We start from the raw sequence: 21,096 nt of genomic DNA, 5'->3' as shown, positions 1-21,096 counted from the left end.
CTGTGACCTGTTCCCTCACCTGAGACGTCCCTCGAGGCCTGGTCCTGACGTTGATCCCATTCCGCCTGTGGGACCCCACACATCTGATTCTCGAATGGGGGCACGGGTAGGCCTGCCGGGTAGTAGTCTCAGCTGTTGATCGGGCAGTGGGAAGATGTGGAGCGGCCCGGGCCCTCCCCCCCTCCCTCCTTGCCCTACTACTCCGTTCTTCCTTCCTCCCACTTGATCACCAAGGCCACGCCTAGACCTCCTACCTGGCTGGGCGGCGGCCATGGGTAGAGACAAGCCAACAAAAACCCCATCACGCAGACTAAAATAGAGCGGTTCACTACCAAGGACTCTGGGGCAACTGGGGGGACCATGGACAAAGACGCCCCACCCGCTGTGGACCTATCCACTATCCTTCAGGCTATTCATGCCTCGCAATCTTCGGTGGAGGGCAAGATTGCTGAAGTCCGGGTCGATGTGACACTTATCCGGCAAGACCTTCGAAATGCCACGACCCGGATTAAAGAAACCGAATCCTGTATCTCCACCATGGAGGATGAGGTCCAGCAGCTCAAAGGTCAAGTCGCTCGTCTCCAGTCTCACACCCAAGAGCTTCACCCGCGGGCTGAGGATGCCAAAAACAGATACCGTCGCAACAACCTTCGCTTGGTGGGATTTCCGGAGGGTGCTGAACAGGGCCGGGTGGCGGACTTTGTGGAGCGCTGGTTGCGCTCATGAATGTCCGAGGGCTCCCCCTCCCCATGGTTCGCAATCGAGCGGGCACACCACTCACTTGCACCTAAGCCGCCACTGGGAGCACCTCACAGACCAATCATAATACGGATCCTCAATTTTAAAGACCGCTACTCTGTTCTGGCCGAAGCCCGCAAGCAGCAACCCCTTAAGTATGAAAGCCAAACGATCATGATCTATCCCCGACTATACTCGTGAGGTCCAGGGTCAGCGCCGCTCGTTTGGGGAAGTCAAGCAGAAGCTGCGCGCTCTCAACATACAATATAGGCTCCTCTTCCCAGCTCGCCTGAGAGTTTTGTTTCAAAATAGAACCCTCTTCTTTGACACCCCTGAGCAAGCATGGACATGGGCAACAGAGGAGTGCCCCTTACAGACCAGCGCCCGAAATCCGTCACCCGCAGGCACTGCTGGAGGTGCCTGTCGGGAGGTCCCTGCCCCCTGGCCATAACACAACCGCTTGCGCAGGTGGCGGGGTCAGAGGTGAACCCGTTCAGACTCACCACTGTGCCCCTCTCATCAGCTGACACCTGGGATGTTCCCCAGGGGCCCCAGAGTCGTGCGGCAATCTGGTTCCTCTTGCCGCTCGGACCCTGGGAGCACCTTACCTCGCCCATCACTGTTGGACCTGCCTGATACGGATCTCTCTCGTAGCCTGACACTTCTCACGGGTCCCGCTTGAGCCCACCTTTACCTTCTGGCTGCAACCAGCTCCGCAACTGGGTGTGGCGCGTCAGCTCATCTCTACTTCAATTTCCCGATGGACACAGCTATGCACATCCTACTATGAGGAGGGGTCCTCCACGATTCCCCATTACCAAGTGTTCTAGGATGGTTCTCTCTTAGTTCTCCACTGTTAGGGCAACAGATGCTTCCGTTCCTAAGGTACATGGTGGGGGGGATGGGGTTGGGTTAGGGGGAGTGTTGTCCCGAGTTGTATTGGTTGTTTCCTTTGTTTATTGTACCAGCCCTTCTTTTCAGCTGTAAAGCGAGCAAGCAGAGCCTGACACTGTAGACTTACACCCGCTACCCCAAACGAACGCACCACTTCGCCCGCACCCACTGCTCAAGCCGGGTGTCCGACCCTTCACTCAGTCTCCCCATGTCTGACAACTATATCGGGATGGCGTCGCTCCACATCATGTCCTCGAATGTTAATGGCCACTTGGATAAATTCAAGCTCACAGCGGTCCTGAGACATGCCCAGCGTCAAACTGTAGACATACTGTTGCTCCAAGAGTCCCACCTGGTAGGCAATCACTGCCCCTTTCTGGCGCAATATGGTTATGGCGGAGTCTGGCACTCTGGCTTTACCCGAGGATCATGAGGGGTGGCTGTCCTGATGTGCCGCACTCTTCCATTTGTGGTGCGTATAGCAATTCATGACCCTAAGGGCTGCTTCGTCATCTTGGAAGGGGACATTGGGGACCGGCCTCTGAACCTGCTCACTGTATACCCCCATCCTGCTGTCCCCCACACTTCAGCGTCTCGCCACACTAGTAGCTGCCCTGCCCCCGGGAACGACTCTCATTGGGGGAGACTTCAACGCAGTTATGGACCACGGCCTTGACACTGCTGTGGCCCCTTCCATCTCCAGAGCTGCTCAATCTAACCTCCTGTCGAATTGGGCTGCTACTTTGAATGTACACCCACACATTGGCTTCCCATCACACACATGCCTGGCTGGATTATGTCTTCCTGCCGGCCGTGGACTGCCCTCACCATCCTTCCCAGGGGTTTATCGGACCACTCCCCAGTGACGATGCAGATGGGCAACCTCCCGGTATATTCGCGCCCGATCTGGCGGTTAAATGCCTGGTTCCTCCAAGACAATGAACTCAGGGAGCAGGTAGAGGACGAGCTTCGTCATGACTTCTCCACTAATCAGGGATCGGTTTCTTCTCCTGGCACCCTATGGGAGGCTTGTAAGGCCACCATTCGGGGCTTTGCCAAAGGCCAACTCAAACTTAAGCGTGCGAAGCAGGACGCCCGGCTCACGCTTCTGGAGGCCCAGGCTATCCTAATCGAGGCCCAACCTCCTGAGGAGAGAACTGAAGCCCAGGATAGGAGACTAGCGTTTCTGAGGGACGAGATTAAGCAGATCTCCCTGGAGGCCGCTAAGCTGTTGTGGAGGTCCCCTGTAGTACGAGTGTATGGGTGGGGGGACAAAAATGGGAAGCTCCTGCATCGTTTGACCACCTATCCAATAGCCAACCATATCATCCCTGAGGTGATTGACTCCGGTGGCCCAATGCTTCGCCACATATTATGCCACTCTCTACTCTGAACAGCCTCCCAATCTCTCACTCCCGGAACACCTCCAGCGCAAACAGCTCCCCCTTCCGTGACTCAGTGAATCTGAGGCGGAGGAGTTAGACCTTCCGGTCACCTCAGAAGAGATCAATAACATCATTTCACGCATGCCCGGGGATAAGACACCAGGGCCAGACGGACTCCCGCAGGAGTTCTATGCGTCCTATCAAGACCCGCTTGTTCCCCACCTTTTAGAGGTGTATCATGAAGTGGCTGATGGCGGCTCTTTCCGCCCCGAAACGGACTTGGCCACCATTGTGGTGATTCCTAAGTCTCAGCCTCCCTCGCCCCATCTCTCATTAATTCGGAGCTCAAAATATTCGCCTCGGTCCTAGCTAACCGCATACGTCCATATCTAGACAAGCTGGTCCACCCCGACCAGTGCGGATTCAAGCCCTCCCGGGGAACCGACACTGCCTGAGACGTCTACACCTCACTCTCGCGAATCGGCAAAATTTACCCCCTATTTGTCTCTTCTTCTTGTGTATTTCGAGAAAGCATTCGATTCTGTGGACTGGCGATACCTAGAGGCAGTGTTGACAGAAATGGATTTTTGAACCCCCTTCCGCAACCTGGTCAGGACGCTAATTGTAAACCACGGGCCCAGGTACTGGTCAGTGGAGCTCTGTCACGCCCCTTCTCCATCAGAAGAGGCACGAGGCAAGGATGCCCCCTCTCGCCCCTCCTTTTTGGTTAGCGATGGAGTCTTTTGCATGTCTTGTCCTAACTGATCTGCTTCTCACGGGATGGAGATGGCCCGGCTTGGAAGAGGACAAGATCGCCCTCTTCGCTGGCAACGTTCTGATATTCTTGTCAGATCCATCTTGATCGGGACCTTGGTGCCTCCGGGCCCTGCATTTTTTTGAACGAATCTCTGGCCTCCGATTGAACTCGGACAAATCTGTTCTGATCCCCCTCCACCTTTTGAGAGAGTGCTGTGATTGGCGGTCGTCAATATACCTTCGGTGACAGTCATTCAAGTACCTGGGGATCTGGGTGGCCCTCCTCTCCGACCTCGCTTGGTCACTCAATGTAACCCCTCAGATTTCGTGCTGACCTCTTCAAATGGTAAACGCTGCCATTGAACCCTATGGGAAGAATAGCTCTTTTTAAAATGTTGATTCTGGCCGGATTCCTTTATATGCTTCAGAACACGCCCCTCTCCTTCTCACGGTCGTGGTTCCGGGAGATGGACTGCTTAGCCACCAAGTTGTTATGGGGAGGTCAGAGGCCGAGACTGGCCCTCATCCAGTGCCAGATCCCACCCTTTGATGGCGGCCTGGGAATGACGAATCTATACCTTTATTATTTAGTGATTCGGCTCTTTACCGTACATGATTGGTTTAATGGCGGCTGGTCAGACCCGGCATACCACTTGGAGCTACATAACTTGTGTTTGTCTAACATTCAGGGGATGCTGTTCGGGAACACCAGCTCCCAAACCTTGCCTGAGGACATGCGCGGGGTGCTTTTGGCCTTGCGAGCCTCTATGCGTCACACCCACTGGTCGGATAAACTGACCCGGTATACCCCATTGTGGTGCGGTACATGGCTCCGGGAAGTCGCCAATCTCTCAGGCTTTAGCGCATGGGATCTCATTGGGATTTCACAACTGGGAGATGTCTGGGGCGGGAACCACATATGCACCTTTCAGGACTTGCAGACCCGGTACTCCCTCCAAGCCTCCCAGTTTTACCGATACCTGCAGTTACGCCATGCCCTCCACTCTCATATCTCAGAGGACACCTCCCTTCCCGAATATAGTCCGCCGGAAGCCCAGGTCATGGCTGGCAACCTGGGGAAGGGTGGGATCTCCCGCATCTATCGTTTCCTCACAGATAACACCCCCAACTCCCTATCCCAACTCAGGGGCAAATGGGAGGGTTGGCTTGGGTCCCTCGATGACGCTGATTGGAGAGACGCATTGATGGCTCCTAAAACAGTCGCAGCCTCAGCAAGACTTCGACTAGTTCAAATAATCTATCTGCATGCTGCCTACCTCACTCCGCTGCATCTTCATTGCGCTGGGCTCCGACCTGATTCATCTTGTCCCGCTGCAAATACCCCCAGGCTGACTTTTATCACATGGTATGGCTTTGTCCCGCAATCACGCTCTATTGGGAGTCAATAACGGGGGAGCTCACTGAGGTCCTGGGCTGTGAGGTCCCCCTTAGCCCAATGAATGTGGTCCTGGGTATTACCGAGGGAAGGGATGGTTCCAGAGCTGAGAAACTCTTTCTAAACACGGCTATGATGGTCGCCAAAAGAGACATTACGGCCAACTGGCTGAACTCGGCTGCACCCACCACGGCGCGTTGGCGCAGGGGGGTGGATTGGTGCGCTGCAAAGGAGCGGCCCAAGTATGAGGCCAGAGGCTGCCCGAAGAAGTTTCATAGAATTTGGGGCAAATGGGTCGGGGTGGTAGAGGATTGATAATCTCAGAGGATCACTTATGGACTGGGACGAGTGCGATGCTATCTTCTTCTTGCCTGTCGGGTTCTGTATGCTGGTGTAATATTCTCCTGTCTTTGTTTTGCACTGATAATTGTACCAATGGCTGGTATTGTATTTCTTTTGTTGGTCTTCATAAAGTCAATAAAATTGATTATCAAAAAAGATGTACAACCTCCCATTGAAGTTACATTTATATTATTTTGTAGCTAGAATAGGATAGAATGTATAGAGTGCACAAATACCCATAGGTGTCAAGAGGCTACTCCCAGTTTTATGTCTGCATAATTACTCTACGCCACAGTTTTTCAGTTGTACCACCTGGATTGTCCTGTGACATATTCCCCAGCTCCCATGTCCGCTGGGGCATAATTGTGCATAGTGCACCATTGCACACTGTATGCACTGGGAAAATGTAGCCCAACCTGCAATTCTAGATTTCTTGCCCTTTTTATTCTCCACGCAGGAAATATTTTTCCCTTTGGAGAAATCACTTCCAATACACCACCTCCAACTTTGGGGATGATCTGCTATGCTTCCTCCTCAAAAGGGAAGTTATTCCAAACTTTAGCTGGAGTAAAACTTCGACCATTTATTTACATGGTGTGAAACGATTGGGGCCTGAGTTTGTGACTGGCTACAACATTACAAGTTTTCTGGTGTCAGGGCACGCAATCCGACTTTCAAGTTGATCACAAAATAAAAAATGACGCAGATCATTGGCATATGCGTACACCTGCTTGAACTTCCAAGTGATTTGTAAATCTCACCCAAACATAGCACATGAGACAGATTACCTCTTCGAGCAGGTGCTATGATAGAGAATTGTCTCTATCATAGCATGTTCATTTTGGGCCAGACTTCTCCACATTCACAGACGGATTAGGGAACCAAAGCAGCTTTGGCAAAAATGCTAAAACCAGACCGCTTCTTTTACCCTGGCTAGAAGGATGGATCCCTACTTGGACAGGGTGCATACCACTACCAACTAGAGACCCCCATTTCTAACATCTCCCTTTGTCTATTCGCTCTATATCTCTTTCCATCCATCCATACTCTCTCTCTTCTACCTTGCTGATCACTTTCTCTCTACCTTTGCCCTCCGTCCCTCCCTTTTTTCTCTGTCTCTCTTAAAGGCTCCCCTGCCCGCTGCAATTAACATCCGGGAGCTGGGGAAAGTGAAAGAGGCACCAGGCGCGGCCCCTGCCCTGAGAACTGGTTTCCATTGGGATCCACCCCACTGTGGAATTGCCCAGTGGAATAAAATGACTGTCCGGCCCTGTCCATATTCTGCGCACTGTTCTATTGCGTTTTGCTGGGTGGTATTGAACTTCCATGTTGTTACACGTCATGCAGTGAAGATGTATAGGCGGAGCGGCTATTAACTGCTTTGACTTCTGTCCACAGGTCCCCAGCAGATGCCGCAACAGAGCGGGAGATCTGCCCGGAACCGCTCACCACACGATCCTCCGGCAGCTGCACGAACTCAGGCTGAACATAAAATAAAACTCAAGATTTGCTCAACTAGAGATAGCGGCTTCATACACTCAGGTCCTCTTTCAGACACCAAGCAATCAAGGGTTAACTGCTTGGATCTCATTCTGCCATTGAAGGAATAATCAGTATTTACAGATTGCCAAACGACTTAAATGAGGTGAATCCTGAGATAAGTAAATGAGGCTGCGCCCGAGGCTGGTATTTTTTGCATCTCGTTGTTGCTTGCCATTGTTTGCTTAGAAGGGTGGTTTTGTTTTTTTTGTGTGTGGTTACTGTACTTTGCACTTTATGATAAAAGGCCATTATCATTAAAAGAAGAAATATTCCTCTTGGGGCAGTCATGCACTGCTAGGTGTAATGGCCTCTTGGACAGGTTTGCTGAATACTTCCTTCTCTAAATGGAATTAAGCAGTGCTGCTAACGTGCATACAGAGAGGTCATATTTTCATTTTCAAAACAGTAATAATGCTACACTGCAACCTTTTGACTCACTTGAAAGATTAAGAAAACCAGCACAAGCACAGGTGGTGGATTTAAAGTTTTAGTCTGGAATCAAACTGACTGAGCACTCAAATAAACTCTAAATGTGTCAGATGGCTGACTCTGTCTTTTCATTGTTTACTGTACGCCCTATCATGATTTGCAGTTTATTTCCTTGTATTATGTTTACAACCAGGTTTTGACTCGGCCGTCAGGGCCGTCAGTTTAGCTCTTGCAAACTGGTCATGTCACTTGCTAACATTCCAGCCATTATCATCATTGGGTAAAGGTTGATGAAACAGAGATAGTGAGTAATAAATGCAGACCAATGTGATTGTAAGTACGTAAGTAAGTCTATTATGCATGATTGATAAAATGTGGTAACAGCTCCCTTAACATACTCTGCTTCTCTCAGATCATGGACGCCGCTCGTTGTCATTATCCGCCGGGCAGATGTCTCCCTCTGGACCTACAACAAGCATTTGACAAGTTAGGGTGGGATTTTATGTTCACTGCCCTCGCAAGGTTCAACATTCACCCTACCTACATACACTGAGTTAAACTGGTATACACTACCCCCACCGCTTGTGCCACGACGGGGTCGCATATCTCCTCTCCGTACCCAGTGTCCCATGGCACCAGACAGGGCTGCCGACTCTCACCACTATTATTTGTATTGGCGTTGAATCCCCTGGCACAGTGCACCAGAATATCTGCACTGAAAGGGGGATCCCACAGCGACCCACTATCTTATACATCCACAATCTTCAAATGGACCTGTGTCCAGGGTGCTTCATTCTTTTGGCAACTTGTCTGGCCTTTGAGAAAATTATGTTAAGTCCAATGCCTTTTCCTTGCCCAGATACCACCGTAGAGACCACTCTACCTTTCGGTCCTGACAGTATACAGATGGCCCACCAAACGTTTCACTACTTAGACATACAGATATATCGAGACACTAAGGAATGGTCGGACGGTAACCTCATGAAAACTATCACCTTGCAGCATTCTCAAATTGACTTCTGGGTCATCCTGCCCCTATCAGTTGCAGGACGACTAACACTAGTCAAAATGGTCACGTTGCCCTGCCTGTTGTATCATTTTGTCAGTTTCCCTATGGTGGTTCCCACACCAGTCTTCAAGCAACTAACTCCTTATTAATTGACCCGATGTGGGGCTCCTGGAGGCACAAAGTTGGCCTAGCCAAGATGCAGTTACCACTTGGTGATGGTTGTAATAACGCCCTGGACATCAAGGCCTATTGCCTGGTGGGGCAACTGCAGTGGCTGTACGATTGGCTAGCAGGCTTTAACCTGACTGAAATTGACTATACACCACACATGCTTACAGTAGGTAAACTACACTGCTTGCTCTTCCCAGGGATAAGATGACCCTCTCCACAACCCCTTCTGTGCCACATAGCTCTTACATATTGGAAGAATGCTCTACGTTACACTGACTCACTCCCATACTATGCCCGAGTATCCCCCTCAGAAGTCTACCCACCTCCCTAGGTACGTTAACAGCAAATAGATTATTGCTCTGGGAGCAGGCCGGGGTCATACCAGTTGGCGAGCACTGGGCGCCACTCGGCTCTGACCTGCTACTCACAAACTTATACAAGCAATACATACTATGCGCCATGGTCGGTGCCTACTTAAATGGGGTTTAAGCTTGCATCTTTATGCCCCTCTGGCCTCCCTGCGCACCAAGTGAGAAGAGGACCTCTCTTGGGTTCTACATGACAAATAATGGAACTTTATCATTGAATTCCTCAGTAGGATTTCCCGGAACTCCAGCTTTAAATTTATAAAATTCTCAATTCTACATAGAGCTTACCTCACACTACAAAAAATCCATTCCATGTTTCCCACTGCCTACTCAAATTGCCCCTGTTGCCAAGCACAAGAAGTGGATTTATTACACTTGCTATGGGTCTGTCACTCACTGTCTTCTCATTGGGCAGCCATTCAAAGTGCCTTAGTGGACCTCACTGGGTCTGACCACTGGGGCACCACTGAACACTGTCTACTGGAGATATACCCTAGGCCTGAAGGCTCCAAGGTTATGGCACAATGTGTTGATCAAGCACTTTTATTAGCAAAATGCTATTGACGAAACTGTGTCAGTCCCCCATGGCACCCTGTGTTTTTCAATGAGGGTGGTGTGATGGAGCATGGCATAGCGTTATGCCCTGGGTAGGGAAGAACACTGGTCTGCGTAAATGCCCCATTGTTATGGTGTGGGATGATATCCTTGAATCCTTTAAGTCTCAGGTTGAGAGCGCTGGATAGACTCCTCTCCATTTCACTGCAAGTGCTAATCAACCTGTTCTCCTTGCACAACGCCCTGGGACTGCTTTTTCCATGCTTGTTAGAAATGGGGGTCTCTAGTTGGTAGAGGTAGGTACCTTTGTTCAAGTAGGGACCCCTGCTTCTAGTCAGGGTAAGAGACACACACACTTTAGATAACCCCGCTCACCCCCTTGGTAGCTTGGCATGAGCAGACAGGCTTATCCCAAAGGCAATGTGCAAAGTATTTGTACCAACACTCAAAGTAACACACTGATAACACCACAAATGAACACACCAGTTTAGAAAAATAAAATATCTTTATCTAAACTAAACAAGACCAAAATGACAAAAATCCAACATACAGAGTTAAAAATATGACCTTAAAAAGGTTTCAAGAACTTGTACCATAGAAAACTATGGATGGGTAACTTTTCACCAAAATACCTGTAGATGTGTCAAAGTTCCAAACAGCCGCAGAGTTGGAAAGCAAAGAGATGCAACACTCCTGAGACCTTGGGGAGGCAATGCGACAGTTCTGCGACTTGCAGAGGACGAGTTGTGTCGAATCTGGTCTGTATGGGAAGTGATGCATCGATTCTTTGTGACGGTTCCGGTTCGCAGGTGATGCGTCAGTGATCAATGCGGCTGCGTCGAGCTGTGCTGCATCGGTCTTCTTCAGCCGCGATCCCTAGAGGCATCGATTTTAGCAATTCTTCGCGTTTCTTCTTTCTTCCAGCTCCAGAGGCCCAAAACGGGCACAGGCGCCTCTTGGCAGGCTAGAACTCATGGCAGCAGAGTTCAGGGGAGCTGGGGCAAAGTCTTTGTGTCCCTGAGACTTCAGAACAGGAGGCCAGCACACTTAAAGCCCTTGGAGATCTCCTTCAAGCAGGGGACACAGCATGTCCTTCTCCTTTCCTTGGCAGAAACAGCAACTGCCGCCAACCCCAGACACGCAGCAAGCGCAGTACTTCTCCTCAGTCTCTCCAGCTCTTCTCCTTGGCAAAGGTTCCTCTTGAATTCTAGGAATGATTTAAAGTCTGGGGTTTTGGGTCTGATACTTATACCCCAAAATGTCTTTGTTCTTCTTGTGCGAGGGGCTCTGAGCCCAGTTCAAACCAGTTCTGGGGGGCACTCTGAAAGTGCACAACAACATCCATTGTTAGCGTGAGCCTTGGCTCCAGACACACCACAGGGGGCGGAGCCAGCATTGTGGAAGGCAGGCACAGCCCTATTCAGGTACAGTTGCTATTCCTTCCACTACTCCAAATGCAGATCAGGCCTATTCAGCCTAGTGCTGACTCATCCAGACTCCTGGAGCCACTGCACCTCCCCAGCCCCTGTCACCTCCAAGCCAGACAGTCAATCCACAAACAGGCAGAGGCACACAGGATGGGGATGGCTGAACAAGAAAATAGCCACTTTCTAAAAGTGGTATTTTCAAACACACAATTAAAAAACCATCTTTACTAAAAGATGTGTTATTAACTCCTGAGTTCAGGGATACCAAACTCCATTTTCCCATCTTATCCCTATGGGAAGATATGCTTGTAAAATGTTACAAAGTATTCCCCATTGGGTCCTATGGGGCAAGAAAGCCTTTCAATAGTGAAAAACTAAATTGTCAGTATTTCACTATCAGGACATGTTACACACACCAGTACATGTCCAACCTTTCACATACACTGCACCTGCCCAGGGGGTTCCATGGGCCTACCATAGGGGTGCCCTTTATGTAAGAAAAGGGAAGGTTAGGACCTGGCAAGTGGGTGCACTGACCAAGTCGACATAGCAGTTAACAAACTGCGTGCAGGCACAGCGGTGGAAGGCCTGAGACATTTTTTCAGAGCTACTCATGTGGGTGGCACAATCAGGGCTGCAGGCCCACTAGTAGCATTTGATTTACCAGCCCTGGCACACTCAGTGCACTTTACTAGGGACCTACTGGTAAAACAAATATGCCAATCATGGGTAACCAATCACAAGAACAATTTACACAGGGAACACATGCACTTTAGCACTGATCAGGAGTGGTAAAGTGCCAAGAGTCCTATAGCCAACAAACACAGATCAGAAAAAAAAATAGGAGGAAGAAGCAAAACGTTTGGGGATAACCCTGCAAAAAGGGCCATTTCCAACAATGCTGGTATGTAGTTCTTGTCCATTAGCAATCAGCAGTAGCGACTGATGTTCTCTGCTTTACTCTGTTACTCGCCTTTGGTTCGTTGCATTTTAGTACAAAGTCACGATATTCGAACTACGTTCCTCTTGTTGTTTGATAGTATATGTTCCACTCCCACACAAGTGTCTTTGCTCAGTTACACAAACACCTTCATGGCATAGTGTTATGATGACAGTTTGTGGAGGGTGGGAGGATTCATGTTACATTTGCTTGATTGCGTGTCATCCATGTGATAAGATGGTCCTATTCTCTGCTACAGGAGACTGCCCTACTTCCAACTGTTCTATGTGCCGTTACTCTAACCACGTCGGTAAACAATGTTTACCTTTCTCCACTCTGGGGTGTCTTTAGCACTAAAGAAGGCATAATATTTCTATCAAAGGTATGGCTTTTAGCCTCGAAGATGCACACCTAATGCTTTGCTTGTGCCTCAACAAAATGCAATAAAGTTTATGTTTAAAAAACCCAGAGATAATGATGAATCATCAAAGAACACAAAAAGAGGGCTTGAAGTGTTTCGATATGGAGCTGAGCTTCTCCTGTCTGTCTTGCATCCACTTGGGAGCTTTGTGGGTTTTTAAGCTCTCTGGTGCACTTATGCCATTGGGCTTGAAGTGAATGTAAACCTATCATTAACTGAGAATAACATATAAAGGGCCACATGTACAAAAGGTTTTAGAGGTTGCAAAAGAAGAATAGGGCCATTTGCAACCACTAAATAGCCTTTTGACATATACTAACCCTATTTTGCGTGTCGGTAACCTATTACCGAATTGCAAAATAGGGTTTGTGAGTCAATATTAGGAAAGAGTGTGTTAAGGTCATCCATTCCTAATAGCGAGTTGCAGGGGGATATATTAATGTTTTGAGACTGGAATGTGATCACAAAACATTTGCAGTTTACCACCAACTTCAAGTTGGCAGTAACCCCTTCACAAATGAGAAAGACTCCCCTAGGGATCCCTTCCCCTTTGCAAATGTGGGCGCAAACATTTTTTAAGAGCAGGCAGTAGTCCCAGGGACCATTGCCTACTCTTAAAAAATGAAAAGAAATCGTTTCATTTTTTATTTTAAGATGCATACTGGTGGGGTGGCGGCTTAGCTCGCAACTAAGATGGCCGCGCTTTCACGAGCTCCGTCGGATCACCGGTGTGGACGCTTTAATAGAGATGCTGTTCGGGTGATATTTGTTGACCGTGAAACAGCGATAGGCGGCGGAACAGCTCGTGAGCCTTGGGGACGGCTGGCTCACAGGTGATTTGGACTGCTTCCCTGTGTGAAGCTTTGTATGGCGATTTTTTCTTCACGTCGGGACTTCAAAATTGTGGCTGACACGGAGGTCTCGTCGATACATGGACCGAGGGCATGAAATCAGTCTGTCTGCATGTTTGGACTCCAGGCTCATTCCCCCTGCGCTGCATGAGGTATTGTTATGGCGAATTGTATACCTCTTTATGTCAGGTCCTGAGACTTCTGGGGGGACACTATTCTATTGGGTCAGCCCATACACAAAATGGTGCCCGCTGACAGGATTCTCTCGGAAGTTATAGTGCCTAATTAGTGGCCTAATATCCAGCTGGCTGTGCTTCACTGGGGGTGAACTATCATCTGAGCAACATTTCGTCTGTTCAATTTTAAGCTTTTGGAGTCTATCCTGATTATTGCTGGATGTGCAGTCTTCTCAGTACCGTACTCTATAACCAGACGGTGTCCGGTCTTCTCTGGTGTGACATCTGCCTGTTGACGGACTTTCGTAGCAAGACATAATTTCTTGGAATATTTCCTTTTGAATGTGGGTTGTGTACGGCTTTCACATTATTGGGACTACAAATTGACATTTGCTGTTGGGTCTCTCATGATATAACAGATTTACTTACAAAAGGAGTCTTCCTCAGTGCTTGATGAGTTTTCACGCATTTTACAGATGTGTTGGCCTTCGGTCTCTCAGGCATTAATACTTTGTCTCTCCTAAGTAATTTGTATATTACTTTGTGCTCTTTTTCCTAACATAACATCTACGCACTTTCAGTCATTTTGTGTGATTACTGTGTTAGTTTCCGATGGCAGATGGCATGGGTGTCACTCCCAAGGACAGATTCTAAGGGGAATCTGAAGAGGTCTAAACAAAATTCACCTACCCCGGATTTACCAGCTAAGGGTAATATCGATTCTGCTTCGACCCTAGACTCTATACTACTCAAAACAAATTAAGGTTGCAGCAAATCGGAATGACCTAAAAATCTTTCATTACGTGTCTCCAATGCCAAAACACAAATAAGTACTGTTGAGGACTTTACAAACAAGCAAGCTAAACACGTCCAAAGTTTGGAGCTTTCCATGGCTTCATTAAGAAGAGACCTGACTGAACAGGAGGACAGAAATCGTAGAAGTAACCTTCGTATTTTTGGATTACCGGAAGACTCTGAGAAATCTTCTCCTTCAGTGTTGGACTTTTTGCTTACTTGGATCCCAAAGTTCTGAACATTTCATTCCACAAGGATTTTGAAATAGAACGTGCTTATAGAGTTCCGATTTTTAAGCCTAAAACGTTGTCTTATCCAAGGCCGCTGATCTTTAAGCCTCTGCCCCATCAACATACTGAGCAAATTTTGGCTCAAATGAGGAAGATTAAAACAATACAATGGGAAGGTCACAGAATATCAATATCACAAAACTTTGCTGGAAATACTGTCTTTCGGCGTAAAGGTGTCTTGAGTCTACGCAGAAGACTCATAGATATGAATATTCCATTTTCCTTTGCAGATCCTTCAAGATTCAGAATAACATTCAAAGGTCGTCCACAGATCTTTTATAAACCTTCAGAGCTTTCGACATTCTTGGACAATCAATCTGAATCACAGATGGACTCAGACTCTCTTATTGGCACTTCTCGTCTTTAAAGAGCTTCATCTTCTGACAGGATGGTTCCCTGCTTTCTGTGACTTGCCACAATGTGTGTGGTTAATATTTCTCTTCGGTGTTCTTCTTTGGAATGGTAACTATGCACTGTAAGATCGTTAGTTCTATATTTGTTATTCTCTATTAAGTGATTTTCCTTTTACAGGTTTTTACGGTTTATTTTATTATTATGAATGTTTTTTAGAGCTTACATTTAATTCGTTGGTAATATTCTGGTGCTATTTTGTTAATTATAGGTTGTCAATGTGTCTCTATTTCTCTTCTTCTCTTTTTCTTTTTTATCGTCTTGTTTTACTTCTCTGACTTATTCCAATTTTGTTCCTACTTAGTTTCTTCTTCTTTCTGTGGGAATTTATCATAGTCCATATTGATGAAGTCATTTTGGTGTAATAACATTCTAGATGGTTGGTCTTTTCATTGCTTTTCTTTCTCACTATTTTTATGATAAAGTAAGTTTCTCTTCTTTTACTTCCCACATTTTTTCTTCTCTTTGCTCGATCATTTCTTATACAAGTCCTTTCTATTTTGTTCGATTATTCTACTTTTTGCTTGACTTTTTACTGTGTTTACTATTCATCTGTACTTTTGTCCACTATTGTAATGTGATTTTATGATATACATTTTTGTTTTGTATATACAACTTTTATTTATTTCCTTATTTGTTAATTTGATTCTTTTTCTTTCCTTATATATGTATCCCAAGTCATGAATTACATCTAATGTAGAATATGCTATCTACTTCTTAATTTCCAAAATACTCTAATATGTCAATTTATTCCTGAATGCTGTCAATTTTGTAGTGACTACTTTTTTTACATTATGTATTTTGGAATTCTTTTGTTTATATATATCTATATTAACCTGATAGACTAGTTTATACTATTTTAGACTGAGATTTATAATGTTTTATATTGGTATTTATATTGCCTCAGATTGCTATTTATTACTCCACATTTTATTATTTATTATGCCTTAGATTGTTATTTATGTTACCTAATATTGTTATTTATAATACCTTAATTTGATATTTATCTGACATTATAACCTCACTTTTCTATTTAGGATATGATAATATGTTTGTCACTGATCAAATATTTTATATTTTTTAGAACTTGTGTTATTTATTCTTATTGATGGATTATTGATAGTATAGTATACATTGATATTTATGCATTTGTTTCGTCGCCTAATTAATTATTTATTGTTGAGCCATCTGCATCGTAGTTGATGGCCTCTGTTGTTGCTCCTCCACGTTTTTTCCCCCATGCAATTTGTCTATTAGACATCCCCTGGTGGGGTTATTCTTTTTTAATGCTCCTTTTTTCTTTGGAGTACTTTTGTTCTTTTGTTTCTTCTTTCTAGTCTTTTCTTCCTCCCTTCCTATTTTTCCTACTCTTGGGACATCTTCTTTGGTGTATTTTTACTATTTTTTGGCTTTCCTTTAACTCCTACACCTGATGTTCTTTGGGTTACCCCTTTTTTTTATCGGATGGTTTTACTTGTGTTGTTTTATGTTCATCTATGACTGGTTTAAATGTAGTCTCACTTAATGTCCGTGGGTTGAATAACCCTGTTAAAAGGACCAAGGTCTTAGATTATTGCAAAAGTTTATCTGGCGATGTTGTTCTACTTCAGGAGACTAAGATTGCCTTTAAAGAAGCTCTTCTTATGTGGAAGGAGTGGGTTCTTGAGGTTACTTGTTCTGAAGCTTCTGGTAAAAAGAATGGGGCTGTTACTCTGATTTCCAAAAACTCTGGTTTGTCTATTGTTACTGCTGAGCATGATACCAATGGCATGTGGTTACTCACTTATTTGTCCAATTGTTCAGATGATCTATATATCATGAATTTATATGCCCCTAACATCGATGATCCTCTTTTTTGGCGTACCATAAATAAAACGCTTTCTGATATTCCTCAGAATGCTAGAACAATTGTTGGCGGTGATTTTAATCTGCCCATAGATCCTATTTTAGATAGACATTTTGCTTTTAAATTCCGTCCCCCTATGTCGCATAAACACATGCTCAATATGTGTTCATCTTACCAGCTTGTTGACGCAAGGAGATTGCATAATCCTACGGGTAGTTATTTCACATTTTTCTCCACATTCTAGCTTTTCTCGCATCAATCATCTTTTAGTTGATGCTGCTCTTTTAAAGCATACCATAAATATTATGATCCATCCAATAGTCGGTTCTGATCACGTATCGGTTTCCTTGACTATCCTTAATCTCACAGATACGACAGGCCCCCGTAATTGGCGTCTTAATACAGAAATTTTGGACGATAAGTATGAAGTTAAAGAGCTTAATGAGGAGATTGATAATTTCCACAAAGATAATGAGTCTTCAGTGAATTCCCCAATAGTTCTATGGGATGCATTTAATTGTACTATTCAGGATCATATCATCCACAAAATGTCAAAAAGAAACAGTGATAGCAGAAAGTCGTTGCAGTCTTTGGGGGATGAGATCAAGCGTAAAGAGGTGCTACATAGACACTCTAATGATAAGTCTCTCCTACAGAATATCAAGCATTTAAAATACTCTTTTAACTCTATAGTCTCTAAAAGAGCTTATATTGGTGTACACACTCAAAAATCTCGGCATTTGTTATTACGAAATAGAGCTGGTAAGTTGTTGGCTGCCACCTTAAAATATCAAAATACAAATATTAAAACTGCCCAGATTTCTTATAATAAGGATAAAAATGGTTCAAAGAAATTCCATACTCAAGAAATACTTGAAGTCTTCCGTGATTTTTATGAAAAGTTATACACTCCTAAAGATCAATGCAACATATCTGCTTGTCAGCAGTTTCTGAATTCGATTCCTACTAATACTATTTCGCATTCTGATATGATTGAATTGGGGGAATCGATTGAGACTGACGAGATAATTGAAGCTATTAAGGCCACTCAGTCGGGGAAGGCTCCTAGACCAGATGGGTTCACTATTGCCTTTTATAAAACATTTTCTTCCTCAATAATCAAATATCCTAAGGAGTTTTTGATAATTTTGTCCTTTCTGGCAAGGTCTCTCTGGCTCAGCTGCTGATGCTACTATTGCCGTGATTCCAAAAGATGGCAAGGATCATTCTGATCCTAAAGATTTCCATCCAATTTCATTATTAAATATGGAAGCTAACATTTTTGCCAAGAACTTGGCTAAGCGCTTAGAGGGTCATATTCCTAGTCTTATCCATGATTCCCAAACTGGTTTCGTTATAGGGGGACTCGCTAGAGACATTATCCGCACCTTTTGTCATATTTTAGAAAAAGCAAAACTTTCTGCATTGCCATCAGCGGCGATCGCCCTTGAGGCCAAAAAGACTTTCAACAAAGTCTCTTGGCCTTTTTTACAAGCAGTGCTAGAATCCTATAACCTCAGTGACTCCTTTATTAATATGGTAATGTCTCTCTATGCGCAGTCAAGAGCTGACATCAGAGTTAATGGGGCTACCTCTTCCTTTTTTAATCTCCATCAGGGCACTAGACAAGCGTGCCCTTTATCACCCCTTCTTTTTCTATTGTCTAGAGACCCACTCCTTTGTCTACTCAACGTGAACCAGGGTATCAAAGGTTTTCAATTTGGTTTGCATACGCTTAAAACAGCCACCTATACGGATGACATTCTTATCTTTTCAGCGGATATTTTTGCTGCGATTCCTGTTATTTCTAACATCATTAGAGAGTTTTTGTTTGTTTCTGGATATACTCTGAACAAAGAAAAAACGGAAATGTTACCCCTCAATTCGGTGTGTTTACCGTCTCACATGGGCGGTTCAGGATTTAACCCTTTAACCGTGCCGTAAAATCCGTGGCGGTGCGGGCGTGGCCGCGTCGGCCAACGGACATGTACAGCATTATGAAGGTAGTGCTCGCGACGGCCGTTGGCCAACGCACGCAGCGAACGGGTTAAATGGCAATCGACTCGTATTAAATATTTAGGAATTTGGTTTTGTACGGATCTTTCAGATACTATTTCTTATAATGAATCCCAGATCATAGCTAAAGTTAAAGATCTTTTGGTCTCCTAAATATATCTCCTGGTGGGAAAGATTACAAACTCTTAAAATGATGATAACCCCGATTATTAATTTCCTATCTTCCATGTTACTTGAACCAGGGTATCAAAGGTTTTCAATTTGGTTTGCATACGCTTAAAACAGCCGCCTATACAGATGACATTCTTATCTTTTCAGCGGATATTTTTGCTGCGATTTCTGTTATTTCTAACATCATTAGAGAGTTTTTGTTTGTTTCTGGATATACTCTGAACAAAGAAAAAACGGAAATGTTACCCCTCAATTCGGTGTGTTTACCATCTCACATGGGCGGTTCAGGATTTAACCCTTTAACCGTGCCGTAAAATCCGTGGCGGTGCGGGCGTGGCCGCGTCGGCCAACGGACATGTGCAGCATTATGAAGGTAGTGCTCGCGACGGCCGTTGGCCAACGCACGCAGCGAACGGGTTAAATGGCAATCGACTCGTATTAAATATTTAGGAATTTGGTTTTGTACGGATCTTTAAGATACTATTTCTTATAATGAATCCCAGATCATAGCTAAAGTTAAAGATCTTTTGGTCTCCTAAATATATCTCCTGGTGGGAAAGATTACAAACTCTTAAAATGATGATAACCCCGATTATTAATTTCCTATCTTCCATGTTACCTATAAAGCTTTTGTCTTCCTTCTTCCATGAGATTGATTCACTCACTTCAACATTTTTGTGGAATGATCAGAGAGCTAGAATTGCTTATAAATACCTTAGAAGGCCCTCTGTTCTGGGTGGTTGTAATCTTCCAGATTGGAACTTGTATCAAATCGCCTTCTTAGCCTCTCAAGGTGCTCTTTGGTTCTTACCAGATTCCCAGCATACACCCCGTGGATCTATATTGAGCGAGAGCTGTGTACTCCTCTTTCTACTTCCTCCTTTCTCACTGCTTCGAAGCTCGTTCTTGGTCATTCTCATCGTATTATATTAGACATGATTAATGCACTAAAATATATTGACAAAAAAGTATCTAAACCTATTCATAAATCAAGGTGGTCCTCGTTATGGTACAATCCTAAAATTGTTACTGATATTGATCCTGGTATGGTTTCTTAGTGGGCTGCTAGTGATTTTGGATTGGTAAATGATCGTTATGATTCCAATCACGACCCTCTTCCCTTTGTACTTTCTAAAGTATGACTTTCTACAGATTCGGATACTGTTTCACTTCCTTTTATGTGGTCTTCCTCAGGCCATACTGCATCGAAAATGTGTACATTTTTATCTGCTCCACTTCCTTCCCAGTTTACAATCACATATGATAAATGGTCTCATCATTTTGAAAATATATTCTTAAACATATTTCATAAGAGACCTGGCAATTGATTGGGAAGTTAGCCCTACGTAATAAGATTCCTCCTTCTCTTATTCAATCAAAATTATTTACATTAAATCTCCTTCATTGGACTCCTGCTTGCTTACACAAATTGAAACTACGGGATAGCGATCTTTGTTGGAATTGTAATTTGGAACCAGGCACTCATCAACATATGTTTTTTGAATGTACGTTATTGCAATCCTTTTGGGGTTTGATACGGAAACATTTATCATTCATCTTTAATATTTCGTTAGAGCTTTCTTTACCTCTGATTCTCTTGGGCCCATGGGCTACAGCTATTCCTTTATCCCTTGACAATACGGATATGGAGTTATTGGATTTACTTATATCCATTGGTGTTAAAGTTATTCTAACAGAATGGAAAAGTTTTCATCTTCTGTCTTATCATACCTGGTGGGCATGGGTATCATACCTCCGTGGAGCTCATACTTTTCTTGAGGAAAAGCATTACTCGCCTTCGATTTCTAGTAATGTATGGCGGTCACTGGACAATTATATGAAGTTGTCCTCTCAGGGGTTGGTAGCTCAGTATCCTTTTGACTCTACTTTTTAAGTTATTTCCTTCATTGAAGCAGATGTCCCCACCTCTTCCTTTCTTCTTTTCTTTACTTTTTTCTGTCTTTCCTTCTTCTCCCCTGCTTTCTTTTGTTATACAATCTTTTTTATTAAGCAATTCGACTGGTTTATGACCTCAGCATGATATGGGCTGTTGATCTTGCGTTTTCCATCTATCTGGGTTTTGCAATATTATTTGATTCGATTTATAACATAGAATATGTGTCATTCATATATTTTGTTTCCCCTGCCTGAATATCGATATGTTTAC

General features: G+C 44.9%; 1 protein-coding gene across 1 annotated transcript in view; it reads left to right on the top strand.

Moving 5' to 3' along the window:
• The window catches only part of LOC146817750 (uncharacterized), a 746,064-nt gene extending 738,473 nt beyond the window's left edge, over positions 1 to 7,591 (top strand). Inside the window, exon 49 of the mRNA XM_085609232.1 lies at positions 6,910 to 7,591. Within this exon, the coding sequence (XP_085465358.1) occupies positions 6,910 to 7,008 (99 nt within the window). The 3' untranslated portion in view covers positions 7,009 to 7,591. The remainder of the gene's footprint in view (positions 1 to 6,909) is intronic.
• The last annotated feature ends 13,505 nt before the right edge of the window (positions 7,592 to 21,096 follow it).

The sequence above is a fragment of the Triturus cristatus genome, chromosome 6, assembly GCF_964204655.1.
Source record: "Triturus cristatus chromosome 6, aTriCri1.1, whole genome shotgun sequence".
Classification (NCBI taxonomy): Eukaryota; Metazoa; Chordata; class Amphibia; order Caudata; family Salamandridae; genus Triturus; species Triturus cristatus.
The sequence above is the reverse complement of the archived record's forward strand: the minus strand, read 5'-3'. Positions and strand labels throughout refer to the sequence as shown.